The sequence below is a fragment of the Triticum urartu genome, chromosome 6A, assembly GCF_056163025.1.
Source record: "Triticum urartu cultivar PI428250 chromosome 6A, HENAU_Tu73, whole genome shotgun sequence".
NCBI classification, from domain to species: Eukaryota; Viridiplantae; Streptophyta; class Magnoliopsida; order Poales; family Poaceae; genus Triticum; species Triticum urartu.
In genome coordinates this window covers 574,750,513-574,765,403 of record NC_141878.1, presented here as the reverse complement: position 1 = coordinate 574,765,403, position 14,891 = coordinate 574,750,513, and the positions used below count along the sequence as shown (strand labels likewise).

Below are 14,891 nucleotides of genomic sequence, written 5' to 3'. Positions count from 1 at the left end.
TTCATAAAAAATTTCCTATAAAATTCAATCCTATGAATCAAACAACCAATAAAGAAAAAAATCCTAAGGATTCTGACCCTTTAAAAATCCTATGAAATTCCTTTGAATCAAAGGAGCCCTAAATAGTCGAGAAAGATATATGAGAGCATCTATAGCCGGATTTGACAAATTCAGCCCCTCAAACGCCCGCGAACGTGCCTGGGCGCGTCCGCGGGCACTGTCGGTCACACCTCAAATTTTCCTTCTCACAACCGGACACCTCAGTTAGCATACCTCAAATACATACAAACTCGTGCAACTACATAAATGATGCATTAAAAAAATGTCCGGCTACTACATCAGGACATGCCAGTGGACTACCAAAATTTCACATGTTTAACAGCTATGCAGAAGGCCCTTGCCCTTCACGTCGCCCAGGACTGGCCCTGGGGCATGGGCAGAGGGGCGACGGCCCAGGGCCCAGGCAGAAGGGGGGCCCATGATGTAGTACACATATAGTATAGCCTAGAAAAAATAGACAAGGGAAAAATTATGAAAGGAAGAAAACAAGATGGGCTCGGCCCGTCGGATCGCCTGGTAATGCGTAGCAAGGCGTCGCACACGCAAGTCACAGCCGCTCGATGCACGCGTACGTGTGAAACAAATCAATCGGAATGTCTGGCTTTCCCTTTCTTCTCAAAAATAAAAAAAATCTGACTTTTCCCATTCGTCGCTCGTCGGTTCTTCTTCGTCGTCTCATCTGCCCGTCGCTCTGTCGTTCCTCGCTCGATGCCTCAGCCGCTCATTGTCTCCACGGCACGCAGCAATCCGACAACTCGGCCTTCCAGCAATATGGCAATACATATGTATGCGAACGCAGGTCCGTACCCAATATCCATGTTCGGATGTTCCTGATCCATTCGTCCATCCCTAATTTCAGTAGTTTCTTTATACGTATATTAAACTATTCATCCCATGAAGTATCTATTTTTTGATGTATAATTTTCTAATTCAATCTTTCATAGTATGTATTCAACCATCCTAATTTTTTGTCATTCTGTGTACATGTCTAGGGTTCTGATCATCCGATCTATAAATTTCTAATTCGTTGTCTACTCTTTGCTTCGTAATATTAGGACATTAGCATGCCATGTTGCCTAAGAAGCATTTGTCGGGTGCTAAAAAAGGAAAAAAAGAAAGAAATACATTTGAAAATTCAACCACTGAAGGGTTCTTTGACAAAGTATTTTACATCTTCAAGTATTGTTGATGTCAGTGAAGAACATAGGCAAGGAACTAATCCCGAGTATGAAAATTCAGATGTTAAGGTCAATGAAGATTGTGAAAGTATACAGAGAAGCAAATAAATTTGTTTCCTATTTGAGATAATCATGTCATGTTTGTTTTATTTTGCATTGTCCAACAACTATTGTAGTCAAATTTCAAACTAAAAATGTGTGGTCGAAAGTTTACTTTTAGTATTACGCAAATAAAGTTATATATATATATATATATATATATATATATATATATATATATGTATCACGCAAACACATACGTATAAATATGGTCTTAGGACTTAAAGGGCCCATGTCGTCGAGTTCGCCTAGGGCCTCCCGAAACACAGGGCCGGCCCTGACGTCGCCCTTGCCGTCCCTCTCGCGGAAGTAGCGATCGAAAACGCAATAGGGATCGAGCCTGGTCTGCTCATCGTCGGAGCTGTTCGACCCGTCGGAGTCCTCCTTCTTCTCCTTCGGAGGCAGTCCGGTCATGGCATGGTTCGCTCGACTCTGCTCTCAGGCGAGGGCGCGAGCGTTCCTCCGCTCGCTTCTTTACAATGCGGGCGCGGATGGCTTCCTTCTCTCCGGCAGCCCGCGCCGTCGCATCAGCCGCCTCCGCCTCCGCCATGTTGACAGCGAGGCAGGCCTCGGCCACCCTCATCCTCCCCTTCCCACGGCGGGCACACCAGTCCTGGTAGCACTCATACTCCGCGTGGGCCGATGATGGGGAAAGGAAGATTAGAAGGCTCACAGGTGGACCGTGATGATCCAGCCTCGGAGGATCCGAGCGCCCGTTGCGCCGACACAATGGACCCGCGCCGGATAGATCCCGCCGCCGGTCAGGTGTTGTCCTCCCGGGACCGGCGGAGTGCATTGCGGACGGACATTCCCTCCCCCAACCCGCACATGACGACACTCCAGTCGATGGATCCGGACTGGTCGGAGTCAGATCCACTGCTCGCCATGCTGGAGAAGGCTGGAGATCACTGGACGGGAGTTTGGGTAGCGGAGGGGACTGAAGGGGAGTGGAGTGAAGTGGCTAGGGTTTCTTCCGGGAAGCGGATGGGAAGGAACATATATGGGGTCAGATAGGCCGGGGCTGACGTGGCAGACGCGCCCGGTCACGCTCGGGCCTCCCCATATCCACCTCATATTTGGGCTGGATATGAGAGGTGCCGGTCACTCTGGGCATTTGAGGCCGGTTTGAGGCGTCCGTCTAGGTAGGGTTTTTTTATCGATCAGTGACTAGGGGAGCTCCTATTGGGCGTTGTAAGAGCATCTCCAGCCGCGCCCCCCCCAACAAGGCCCCCCAGGCGACTTTTCGACCGCCGGCGTCAAAAAATCGGCCCAATCGCGTCCCCAAGGGCCCAATTTTCGCCGGCTCGGGCCGAAATTGCCGCCAGCGGACCCAACCCGAACCCGGCGTGCTGGGGGGCGCTCGGGGGCGCCGGACGAATCGTTTTTGGCGTGAAAGAGCCGCGGGCCCTCCTTGCCAGCGACTCATCTCGCTTCTCGCCACTTCGTCGTCCTCATCGCCTCGTTTCCCGCGGCGAATCAATGCCAAAGCTGTCGCGCGCTACCGCGCCGGTCAGCCTCCGCCATTCATGCCTCACGGGCGGCGCAGTGAAGACGAGACGACGCGCGTCCCCTCGCATGCCACGCGTAACGCGGCGGCCACGCGTACGCGCGGCGCCTCCGCCTATATAAAGCCGACCCCCAGCGCGCCGGTGGCACACATAGGGTCTCCACCGCCGACGAGCCCTTTCTCCCCCCTTCCTCCCTCTCCTCTCACCGTCTCCAGTTTAAAGAATGCTCGAACACTTCCCAGGCGGCGGCGAACGGCTTCGGCCACCACCACCTTCACGAGGACGAAGAACGGCTCCTCTTCGAGGCCGAGTACCCGATCCCGCCGGACATGCGGGTGCCCGGGGCGTGGAGAATCAGCGCCGACGGGGTCCGGGTGCCACCACCGCCCACCGGGGCGGCGCGGCGTGCGGCGATCGCGTGTATCCGCGCCTCCCTGCCGCGGGCGGCGAGTAAGGGGCCACGCTACGTCCCTGACAGCCTGCTCTGGGAGCCATACTTTCGGCGCCGTCACGCCGAACAGCTCGAGGCCACCAACGGCGTCGTACCCTCCAGCAGGCTCAACTCTGAGGGGCGGCGCCGATGGTGGGGCGTGCCCGGGCGCACACTGGAGGCCGTCCTCGAGTACATCGAGGGAGGCAACACGCCGAGGGCTGGAGTACCCTGACCCCCCGTCCTTCTCTCGCCGCCGTGGGAGCTCGTGGACGCCGAGGCGCATGGACCCCGGGGTGTCCTCCTCCTCGTCCGGTCGGTCGACCGGCTCCCCCTGCCTCCGTCCCGTCAAGCCGGAGCCCCAGGACACGCCTGTCAGCCGGCGCACCCACCGCTCCGGCGTCCGCATCGGCAACTCCACCCCCGCCTCTGGCCGCCTCGTCCTCGTCGCGCCCAAGCCGGAGCCCGGCCTATCCCCGGAGTATGAGGAGATAGCCAGGCGCGGCTTCTCCAACGACGATGCCCTACGGTGGGCGCGTGACGACTACCTCCGCGACGAGATGGTCCGGCAGCGCCGGGCCCTGGAGGAGATAGCCGCATGCAAACGTGGGCGCGAGGATGAGCACGGCGTCGTGGTCCTTGACAGCGACGACGACGAGGACGCCCCCGGACCGTCCAACCCGCCGCGCCAACCGGGGGAGGGTTGCAGCAGGGACGGCGGCCATGGCGGAGGTGACGACGACGGCGGCGGCGACTACACGCGGTTCTACCGCCTCCTCGGCATGTAGAACTACAAGGGCGGCGGGCGGCGAGGAACGGCGAGGAAGACGGTGAGGAGCAGACTAGTAGCGTTTTTTTTCTTTTTTTGTAAAATATTTTAAATATGAACGAACTCGCCGAAGTTTGGTTTAATTTGCGCCGTGTTTGTGACAAAATTTAAGTTTTCAAAAAAACGTGGGCGCCACGACTGGGGTGCATCACGCCCCCAGCACACGGTTTAGCGCCGGTGCGTCCCGAGGGCGATTTTAGGCGCCTCCTGGGGGGCCAACAGCTGGAGATGCTCTAAGCGCCTAACTTGACGGCATGGTACGACAGCCACTAGGCCAAGCTCACTTGGTTGTCTACTAACATGAAAAGAGTGCTATTTGATCTGTATAAATTATTTCAGAAAGAAAAATGTAAATTACAAAAAGAATTAATAAAAATTGAATGAACCACAAATTTAAATAAGGTTCATACAAATCAGGAAAAGTTGGCAAATTTGAGAAAAAATCATGAATTTGAAACTTTTCATACAAAATTCGAAAAGATCATGAATTTGAAAAGGTTCATGAATTTAGAAATAGTTCATCAAATCTGAAAGAAGTTCATAAATTTTGGAAAAAGTTCATAGAATTTGAAAAAAAAATCTTCGATTTTAGAAAAAGTTCATCAAATTTCGAGAGTAAGTTCATCGATTTTGAAAAAAATAGTTCATAGAATTTGGAAAAATGTACATTGATTTCGAAAAAAATCATTGATCTCATAAAAATGTTCATCTAATTTTAAAAAGTTCATCTAATTTGCAAAAAGTTCATTGGTTTTGAAAAAAAAAATCATTGAACTTGCAATTCTTTGTTCATTTTGAAAAAAAGTTTCATCAATTTTTTTTAGAAAGTTCACGCATTTAGCGAAAAAAGAATAGAAAAACGAAAAAAGGGGAACAAAACAATTACAAAAAAAGAGAAAGAAGAAAACAAAAAACGGTTTGGGAAGCTTCCCAAAACTGAGGGCTTTGCGAGCTGGAGAAAGAATAAAACAAAGCAAACAATGTTAGTAAGCAAAAGTCGTTTGATGGCGTAGTGGTTGGTGCACCCGTGTGTGAAGGGTGAGGTCCTGAGTTTGAATCCAGTGCGCACCCCGTGTTGATGAACACACCATTGCAGAATCTTGACTCGGACCTGTCACTGAGCATCGACAAGGAGGAAATGTAGATTGTGCGTGATGAGGAGAAAAAATTGCTTCAATTGGAAACATGGAACACTTAATGGATACAACTTGATGCAAGTAAATCAAGACGATACGCCAATGCTCAAATCTTCTCGGTGATCTCATATGGACCATAGTATTTGAGGGATAATTTATGATTGGTGCATCGAATGAGGAATGACTGGTGACTGAATATATGGCTATAGTTTCAGAAAAAAAAATGTCTTACAATGCAAAGGACCTTTCAGTGTGATGTTTATCAGCTTGTTGGTTCATCCTATGTCGAACTCGAACTAGATGCTAATGAACAGAATCGAGAACCACTACACGCTGGGTCAACCATTCTTGAATGTCCATATGAGCAACATCAGTAGCAGATATTTTGAATGTCCATATGAGCAACATCAGTGGCAGATATACCAAAGTAACGAGGGGCATGTCTATATAAGATCTCAAAAGGAGTTTTGCCCACAACTGAGTGTCAATTAGATTGTACCAAAGCTCACAAAGAGTACAATGATTTAGACCACTGATGCGGATGAGCACTAATAAAACATCGAAGATATCATTCAACATGGTAATTAGCATGTTCTATCTGACCTTCTGTCTCAGGATGATTGGTTGTGCACTTGTGCTCATTTTCAGTTCAGCACTAGTGGCTTTAGTCATAGCTTGCCAGAAGGTGCTTGTAAATATAGGGTCCCTATATGAAAAATGTACTTGGGCATGTTTTGTAATTTATACACATTATCAATGATACCTAAGCCACCTTCTGAGCATTAAAGGGATGTCACGGGGGAATAAAATGCCCATATTTTGTAAACTTATCAATAACCACTAAAATGCAGTTGCAACGACTAGAGGCAGACAATCCACTAATAAAATCTATTGTAATCATTTCCCAAGCTTGGGTAGGAACAAGTAGTGGACAAAGCAGACCTGGATACGTCACTCTTTCTAGTTTGGCCCGTTGAAAAGTAATGCAACACTTGATCATATCCCTAATGAAAGTTTTCATGCATATCCAACAAAATAAGGAATGGACCCTCCTATAAGTAACAAGGAACCCTGAATGCCCTCACAAAGGACTGTCATGAAAAGCCTTGAATATTTGCATATGTAAATGAGGATTATTGCCAACCACAAGCTGCCCTTGTATTTGAGTAATCCATTTTGCAGAAAAACTTTTTTCCTGGAGTTTGGGTTCAAAGAGAATTGTTGTAAAAACTAAAAATCTTGTGCCTTCTGGAGTAAAAATCAACAATGTCCAGAAACCAAGCTAGGGTAGCACTGGACAATGTCAGGATATGTTCAGAAGAAAATGGCATCCTAGAAAGAGCATTAGCTGAAGAATTTGTAGTTCCTTTCTTGCAAGTGGTCTTATGTTGTAGGCCCATTATTCTAGTCAGAGCTTTCTAGTGCCAAGCTAGATGTAAATGTTATTATTCGAGCTAAACTCTTATGGTCAGTTCTGATATCAAATTCTTGCACTTTCAAATAAGACCTCTGTTATTCAATAGCTAATAAAATAGCTAAGTACCCCTTTTCATACACTAACAACTTAGATTCCTAGGACCCAAGGATTTGCTAACATGGTAACATATGCCAGTGGATGTTCATCTTGCATTAGCACAACACTAATTCCCATATCACAGGCATTTGTTTCTACTACAATAGGCTTATTGAAGTCAGGTAAACCAAGAACAAGAGCAAACATCAAGCCTTTCCTAAGAGTTTGGGTGGCAAGTCATGTAAGAAAATTGCACTTTCTTCAGCGGGTTTGTTGAAGGTTTCTATAGTAACCAATGATACCCAGAAATGCTCTCACTTCCTTTGTGTTAACTGGTGTAGTCCATTGAGCAATTATCATAACCATACAGTTTATATTTATATCTCTACAATATAAACCTAATTTGAATTAAGCTTAGGGTTTAACTATAAGTGTGTTGTGGGTGATTCCAAAATTAGTAGAATAAATTTAGCAGCTTCCAAAAAATATTGGAAGATTAGATATAGGTTTATAAAAGATTCACCAGGTGAAATCCCTCAATTTAAATAGACAAAATCTATTCATTTTATGAATTGCAATTTAATTAAAATACAATCCTTGCATTCTTTTAAAATTTGGGAGGGTCCTCATATTAAATATGAGGCTCTATGAATATTTAGGGTTTGGAAAGGGTATTTTGAACATTTGGCAAAATTTAGGGTTTTGTCCCTTTAGGAAAAAAGGTGAGGATTGCAATTATCCTCATTTTTCATATTATAATGAGATGAAAATGATACTTATGAGATGCCTATGATGCACAAAATCAATTCCTAAGCATAGTGCTAGTCCTGGTTGTTACATCGCTGAAGGCCTATATTTTTGTTAAGATGCTTCAGTGAATAGCCTACTGTTGTTTCAAGATCGTGCTATGTCTTGCTCGTTTTGCCTGCTGAAGGCATGTGTTTCGGCAAGATGTTTCAAGGACATGTCTACTGTTGTTTCAGGATTGTGCTAATTGATTCGTACCGTGTGATTGTCTAGCTTCTTTCTGAAGTTGCCATGTTGGTTCATCACATTCATGCACAACAAGATACCCAAACTCTGCAACACACATGAATAGGATAGCAACATATAAACAGAGGACGGGAAAACACGAGTTTCATAGAAACTCAATTCCCCAAATATTGGTTCATTCACAGGAGTAGAAAACACATTCAAAATTGAAGTCCCAACCACATGAAAATGCTGTCTAGCCATAGATTCTACCACCAAACTCAAAATAACCATGAAGCCGTCTAGTCTAAAATTCCCCCCTTTGAGATAAAAAAGAAGAGCTAACATCCCACTAGGCTAAGATTCCGGAACACTGAGGGGGAACTCAATGTGTGCAGGAGGCACTGAAGCATCGCTCTCATCATCACTCAGCATTTACTGGACTGACTTTGACATCACTAGCAAAGGATGCAACCTTCAACTCCAAATATGTGAATCTCTCATCCACCTTCCCAAATGCATCTTGCCGGAGCAAGGACACCAGCCTTTGGAAATTATTTACATACATACATGAGCACGCAATCCAAATCCAGCCGGTCCTGGAAGTTGGGACTACTCCTAACTCATTCCTAAACAAAATTTATCTGAACTATTGGGGGCTGTGTGGTCCCTCAGAGGCTTCGAGCCGCATACCACTTGTTGATTCCTATATTTTGAAGTGCTTGTATCCATAGTCGGAGCTCGTCATGCCTTCCTCCCAGTCGCCCAATTTTCTGCCACCAAAAACAACCTGTTTGATGCCCAAATGTCTGCAGTGTTTGCCAAACCAACAGACCGGGTGAGTTACAGTCACTATGATGGTTAAATCTGGAGAACTGTGCAATCACAATTCGTAATCTATATTATGCGTTATGAAATGATGCTGCTTAGGAGGGTTTTCAAAGCAGAAATTATAGAGCTAGCAAACTATAAATGAAACAAAAAGCTACTAGTTTGGTTATACAATTATCTTCGTCTCACAATTGGGGTTCAGCTAATATATGGTTACAGAGTTAAGGTGCCAGTGCCAATTTATCTCCACAATCTAATTGAAAACCATCATCTGAGATGATACTTCCTCCAAGCTAAACTGCTACTGTATTGTACTACGTCAGTGAGAGATGCCTTACTCTGAGCTTAATTGTGTAAGACAGTTCAGTAGTACATCCAATCCAAGATGATCTGAAGTCCCAAGGTCCACCCTGAAATAAATAGAAGATGATTTCCAGAATAGCATACACCACTTTAAAAGGCTTCAAACTTACTGAATGTTTCCAATCCTTACCACACTCTGCCCCAACTGTCTTGAAACTCGACATCACTGATATCGTGGAAAGATGAAGGCATTACAGCAGAAGCTTCCTCAGAATCGTACGAAGGGTCAAAGTCCAGCATTGAGTTGGCCAGCTGAGATCAAATTTTACAAAATCACAACTCTAAATGAGCAAGGGAAAAACATAAATATCATAGAACAGCAGAAGAAGCATGCAAGCTTTACATACATAAACTTCAATGGCCACATAGATGTTGTAACCAGATGATAAAGAATAGCTGAATAGGTAAACGCTACTATAAGAGGTAAAACATTTTTCTTTATTCTAATATCTTGGCCTGTGTGACTGTGAGTAGAGTTTGCAACACTTTTTAGGTGCCAAGTTAAACCATGCCAAAGATGGTTCACAAATTACATAGAGAAACAAAAAGGGGTAGTTCACAGATCACAACAGTGTGCATTTTTTTTTCAAAATTTAGAAGACACCAAATATAATGTGCAAACTATTTCGTATTTCCAAAAAGCTCGGAGGGTTTCTCTTAGAACTGATGAACAGTATTATCTTTCAGTTATTGATTTGGCTTCATGAGTGGAGGAATCCAACTGGAAATGAGAATAAAAAACATGGCTGCAATATAGGATTCAAATATCAAACAAGTCCAACCTGCAAATTTGAAGAGTTGAAAGCTCCTAGCCTTCCCATGACATACCAAGCCTGAATAACCTGTGAAGAAACAGTTGCCGTCAAGACAGGGTGGTGGCTTTCTACCATGAGAATCCAAAGAAAAAATATACAATGTCACATTACACCGCCAAGAAGGTCAACATCTCGATCAGTTGGTTCTCCAAAGAGTTCAAACCAGATGAAAGCATTTAACGGGTTGAAGCTGCAAGGATACAAAGATAAATGAGATTCAGACTTCATAAGACTCCACATCTTTGAACTTGGAAACTTTCCTATTGCTTTCACTGCTATCATCATATCAACCGTCGGTGTACTCCCCTCAAAAAAAGAAGAAATTAACCGTCTGTGCAATGTTGATGTCAGCTTAGCTGTTACATTGTTGATTATGCATTAGAGTGGCCCAGATTCAGATTGTTGCCTCAGTTTGAAAAATGGGAAATACTGCATTGAAAGCAGAAGTTGTTTTGGATTATGGATGTTTCTGGAGATGTTGTGTCATTATTATTTCACTAAAAAAGAATTTCAGTTATATCAAAGAATCATGGATACAGAGAGAGCAAATCGACGACAACTCACTCTCGGAAGCTGACTTTGAACGCAGCGACGGAGCCCGTCTTGGGTCTGTTGAACCCCTCCCTGCCTTTGGCACGCACCCTCTCTTGTATCTGCACAGCAAGCACGCAAACCTCTACAATTTCAGTACAGCAGATGCACTGCACTTTGAGGCCCCAAGAATCAAAACCCCGGTTATTTATTTTCACAGGAAAACGCACCCTCTGCTTCATGAGCTCCGGGTTCCCGATGCTGTCGCCGAGGATGGCGCGCATCTCCTCGTCGTCCCTGCAGGCGTTCTCCAGGACCCTAAACCACCACAGCAACCACCAGTGAGCTAGCTAGCTAACTGAGCAGAGGGTTCATACATTCATTTCAACAGCCGGGATCCAAACACACACGGTCCATACGTACATACATACAGTAGCAAAGCAGAGGGGTTCAGAAAGGAGGCGACGGGGGGAGATGGCCGACGGACCTGGCCCAGCCGGGGTAGGTGTGCTCGCGGTCGTACTCGCGGCGGCGCCGCTCCTCCCGCACCCTGGCCAGCCGCCGGTCCCTGGCCGACGTGCCGGACGCCGCCGACACTGCCGCCGCACCGTCGCCCCTCCCGCCGGCAGCGGTGGCGGTGGCGCGGCGGAGGTGGAGGCGAGGCGAAGGCGGGAGCCGGGAGGGGAACAGGGTTTTAGCTGCTGGAGCTAGCAGCGGCATGGTTACTGCGAGGTGAGCGCGCGGCATGGCCACCACCTTATCTTCTTCTTCCTGTAGCTAAAGAAGTAACTCCAGTGGGTCAATACTGCACTTCTGTCACTTGGGTTGGGCTGCTTGGCCCGGCCCAGTTGTCAAACAGGCCCAAAGCCACACAAATCTGTTTTTCAATTCTTTTCTTTTTACTAACTGAATAGCAAAACAGGATAGAAGTTTTGTCATCTACTCAGAAAAACATCCACTTTTCAAATATATATTCTCAGAAAGGCAAATGGATGGATCCACCCAGAAGAGAACAGGCCAAATGTAGTCTAAGCATCTGGGTTTTATTTGCCTATTTGTCGCTACCTTGTTGAGCTCAGAAAATAGATAAGCATGCGCATTGCTTCCTTTTCCCTAAACAGAATTTGGTATCAAAGATACATAACTGAGTAAACATATTCTAACTGAAACAAAAAACAAAAAAACAGATTGCGCTGTGAATCCCTAGCGAAACCAAAGTATCAAACATGTTCTGCTTCTACCCGCACAGCAAGGTGCTTTCACCACCTCAACTGTCCTCTTGCTGCCATACATTGGGTATGCTTCTGTTGACCAGGTTCATGCACGCGACATGGATATGCGAGGAGCATAGCTCGCAACCTTCAGCGCCAACAAGATGCGGTGCCAATTCACAGGGCACCTGAAAACAATTTTAGACACGCAGTAAATACACAAGATTGATATAAGTAAACCAACACAGAACAGAGGGATGTCGCGAATTACCAGAGTGTGTTTCATACCCTTTCACGAGGGGGGCATATGGTAATGATACATGAAACTGCCACAAGTGTATAAGCCCCCTGAGTTCTCATTTCACAGACGCCGGCAAGCCCGGCCTTGAAACAGGAGCATGCCCCTCGTTCTCAACTGCAGGATTCAATGATTTCAGCCTTGCTTGGTGCATCAGTTTGTACACACTCTTCCCAATCAGGCCTCTCTCGATGGCATGAACCCAGAACATGTTCAGTGTCTCCTTCTCGTCCCCATAAGAAGTGCATAGACAGTTGTAGATCTGGGGCGTCACGGACAGCTGCTTCTTTGCCATGTCATTCAATGTGTCGGAAGCAGCAGCCAGCTTTCCTGCGGTCAGCTGTGCGTATGCAAGTGTGGCATACACCAGACAGTCAGCTTCTAGACCTTTGCCTTGCATCTGGTCAAGTACTTTTTGTGCAAGATCAACCAGCCCCTTCTTGCAGAGCCTTCGGATCAGAGACCTGTACACTGATTTATGTGGTGGAAGGCCTCTTTTCATAAGTTCATCAGGAAGGAGTAGCACTGCATCTGCATTATTCTTCTTGTAGAAGCCATCAACGAGCCATGAAAATACACTATAATTGGGTGAAAATCCTGCATACAGATAAACCAAACATCATCAGTAGAGACTAATATGCCTACGTAACCAGTGAAGTGATGTAAAGAGTTAGTCTAATTGCATACTGACTGTTTTCTATTGTAACATAAGGATCACACGCCACTCAAAGCACTGCTGGGTGGTTAGACATTAAATCCTTCAGTCTTTAGTCCTTACCGGGCTAATACTACTGATTTAAACCGCAAAATAAGACAAATTTGGAGTACCTGCACCCATCATCTCAAACAAGGCCTCTTTGGCCTCATCTAGCTGCTTGGCCTTGCTGAATCCATGGATGAGAGCCTTGTAAGTGAACTGATCCAACTGCAAGCCTGACTCCATCATCCTCGTCTTGACCTTGCATGCCGATGGCATGTCCCCCTTCTTGGAGTATGAGTTGATCAACGTGTTGCACGTCACATGGTCAGCCTTCACCTTCCTCTCATCCATTTCGCTAAGCAACCCGTTCACTTCCTTCATCTCGCCATCCTCACAAAGCTTCCTAATGATCGCGTTGTACATAGCCACACCCGGTAACATCCCCCTTGCCTCCATCGCCCCTCGCAGTTTCATCGCTTCCCCCACATCACCCGCCCGGCAATACCCATCCACAAGCGTGGTGTACGTCACCGTGTCCGGCTCTACGCCTGCCGCCACCATGTCTCTATGGAGCTGGGCTGCCTCCTTCATCCTCCCCTCCTTGCACATCCCGTGGATCACGGTGTTCCAGGTGACGATGTCCGCCTCGACACCGTCGTTCGCCATCCGGTCCCGCACGCACATCGCCTCGTACTGCATCCCCTTCCTGACATACAGCGCGATGGCGGTGTTAAAGGAGAAGAGGTCCAGCGGGATGCCGGCGGCATCCATCTTCGTCATCAGCGCCTCGGCGCGCAGGGCGTCCCCGGCCTTGAGGCACACGTGCAGCATGGCGTTGTAGACGTGCGTGTTCATGGCGACCCCGGCCAGGCCCATTTCGTCGAACACCCTGCGCGCGGTGGCCGTCATCCGGGCCCTGGCGAGCGAGGTGAGGAGCGCGGTGCAGGCGTGGGCGTCGGGCGCGAGGCGCGCCGCGCGCATGTGGTCGAAGACCCGGACGGCGTCCCCGGCGCGGCCGCCCTGGGCGAGCGCGAGGAGGAGCCAGCTCGGGACGTGGGGCTCGGCGAGGAGCGAGGGGAGGATGAGCGGGGAGGAGAGCGGGTGGCGGACGGAGAGGTCGCGCAGGAGGGAGCGGGCGACGGGGTGGTGGCGCGGGTGCGCGGCGAGGAGGCGGACGAGGGCGAGGGAGGCGTCGAGCGGGTGCGGGGGCGGCAGCGCGCGGAAGAATGAGAGGGCCGCGGAGGGCAGCGGGGAGAGGCGGCCGAGGACGGCGGCGAGGAGGGACGGGTCGGCGGCGAGGAGGTGGGCGTGCGGCTTGAAGGAGCATTTGATGACGGCGGCGCAGATGGCGCGCGGGAGGTCGACGCCGGCGTGCGGCGGCATCGGACCGCCACGAGGAAGTGAGGGGGGGATTTTGATTTTTAGGCAACTCTACTGTCAACTCTAGCGCATGCCCTTTTCAGAGAGACTTGCAAAATTCTCTATACCCATCTCATTCTCTAAAACCCCTCAAAAAAAATATTTCATTCTCTAAAAGAATGTAGAGCACTTCTTCGCCACGCTGTTTTTCACTCATGGGATTGTCTTTTTTCTCTATATATCGGGTTATTGCGGTTGTTTGTTTCATTTGATTTTATATTATCTGTGTTGGCAGGGCCGTACCTAGAAAATTGAGGCTCCAGAGCGAAATCACAATTTAGGCCTCATGTATAAGAAAGTCAAGTAAACAACTAAAACAATATTTTTATTAGTTACTGCGGTAGTACAGACTTCTCAAGGAATTTCAACTACAAGAGAAAAATCTTAGAATTTTAAGCTACAGTTTCATCTTAATTCGCCAGCCGCCAGCGCGGAGTCCGCGAGTCATGGTCTCAAGGAACAGGTGAATTTGATTCTTCTTCAGTCTTCTCGAATTCTCCATGAGAGATTTGAGTCGGGCTATGGGCCTGTTGATCCGTTGGGGCTTGGTGGATTAATTGAATGTGCGTTGGGATAGTGGTTGCACTTTTTTTCTTTTGGTAGTTTAACGGTCCAGTCTTTGCTCTTTATTAATCTCTATATATACGAAAATGCCTAATGGCGCTCGAGCTGCATGGGGCTCGGTATCTGGGCCGCCAACATGCTTCGTGATCAGGCCATAGACCATATTTATTGCATGTATTCAGGTTGTCAGCAATTTATTTTATGCCGTATTCTACTACAGTGTGCAGTGCGCCGCACTTTTGCAAGTCTACACGCAAGCCCGTCCCGAGTCCTCGTTGCTGTACATGCACGGCCTATGCATCACGTACCAACCAGTGCGGCGATGGGCCTTTGGTGTGCAAGCACATCACACATAAAAAAATGCTCTACATCTCACCCCACAAATTGAACCTAGCGTGACGAGCTCGTGGTGCATAATTACTTATCTGAGTTGA

At 47.6% G+C, this 14,891-nt stretch overlaps 2 protein-coding genes across 3 annotated transcripts; both read right to left on the bottom strand.

The window, feature by feature from the left end:
• Positions 1-8,110: 8,110 nt before the first annotated feature.
• LOC125515233 (structural maintenance of chromosomes-like protein, putative (DUF3531)) lies at positions 8,111-11,044 on the bottom strand. Its single transcript, XM_048680674.2, has 8 exons — positions 10,753-11,044; positions 10,496-10,583; positions 10,299-10,387; positions 9,846-9,924; positions 9,702-9,761; positions 9,050-9,171; positions 8,895-8,966; positions 8,111-8,534 (listed from the first exon to the last, which is right to left on the bottom strand). The coding sequence occupies exons 1-8, from the start codon at positions 11,010-11,012 to the stop codon at positions 8,432-8,434; spliced, it is 873 nt and encodes a 290-aa protein (XP_048536631.1). The 5' UTR covers positions 11,013-11,044; the 3' UTR covers positions 8,111-8,431.
• Positions 11,045-11,287: 243 nt separating this feature from the next.
• On the bottom strand, positions 11,288-13,932 carry LOC125515232 (Tetratricopeptide repeat (TPR)-like superfamily protein). Of its 2 annotated transcripts, none has more exons than XM_048680672.2 (3): positions 12,603-13,932; positions 11,748-12,371; positions 11,288-11,664 (listed from the first exon to the last, which is right to left on the bottom strand). In XM_048680672.2, the coding sequence occupies exons 1-2, from the start codon at positions 13,855-13,857 to the stop codon at positions 11,833-11,835; spliced, it is 1,794 nt and encodes a 597-aa protein (XP_048536629.1). In that variant the 5' UTR covers positions 13,858-13,932; the 3' UTR covers positions 11,288-11,664; positions 11,748-11,832. The 2 variants fall into 2 exon arrangements, with proteins under 2 accessions (XP_048536629.1, XP_048536630.1); XM_048680673.2 differs by having other exon boundaries at positions 11,765-12,371.
• Between the last annotated feature and the right edge of the window lie 959 nt (positions 13,933-14,891).

What these genes read in the sequence shown, in the direction of transcription:
- LOC125515232 (XM_048680672.2), bottom strand. Translation starts at nt 13,857, where the DNA reads ATGCCGCCGCACGCCGGCGTCGACCTCCCGCGCGCCATCTGCGCCGCC. An exon ending in GTTTGAGATGATGGGTGCAG is followed by an intron (nt 12,372 to 12,602) that starts GTACTCCAAATT and finishes ATCTGTATGCAG; the next exon opens with GATTTTCACCCAATTATAGT.
- LOC125515233 (XM_048680674.2), bottom strand. Translation starts at nt 11,012, where the DNA reads ATGCCGCGCGCTCACCTCGCAGTAACCATGCCGCTGCTAGCTCCAGCA. An exon ending in ACCTACCCCGGCTGGGCCAG is followed by an intron (nt 10,584 to 10,752) that starts GTCCGTCGGCCA and finishes GTGGTGGTTTAG; the next exon opens with GGTCCTGGAGAACGCCTGCA. An exon ending in TCAACTCTTCAAATTTGCAG is followed by an intron (nt 9,172 to 9,701) that starts GTTGGACTTGTT and finishes ATTTGATCTCAG; the next exon opens with CTGGCCAACTCAATGCTGGA.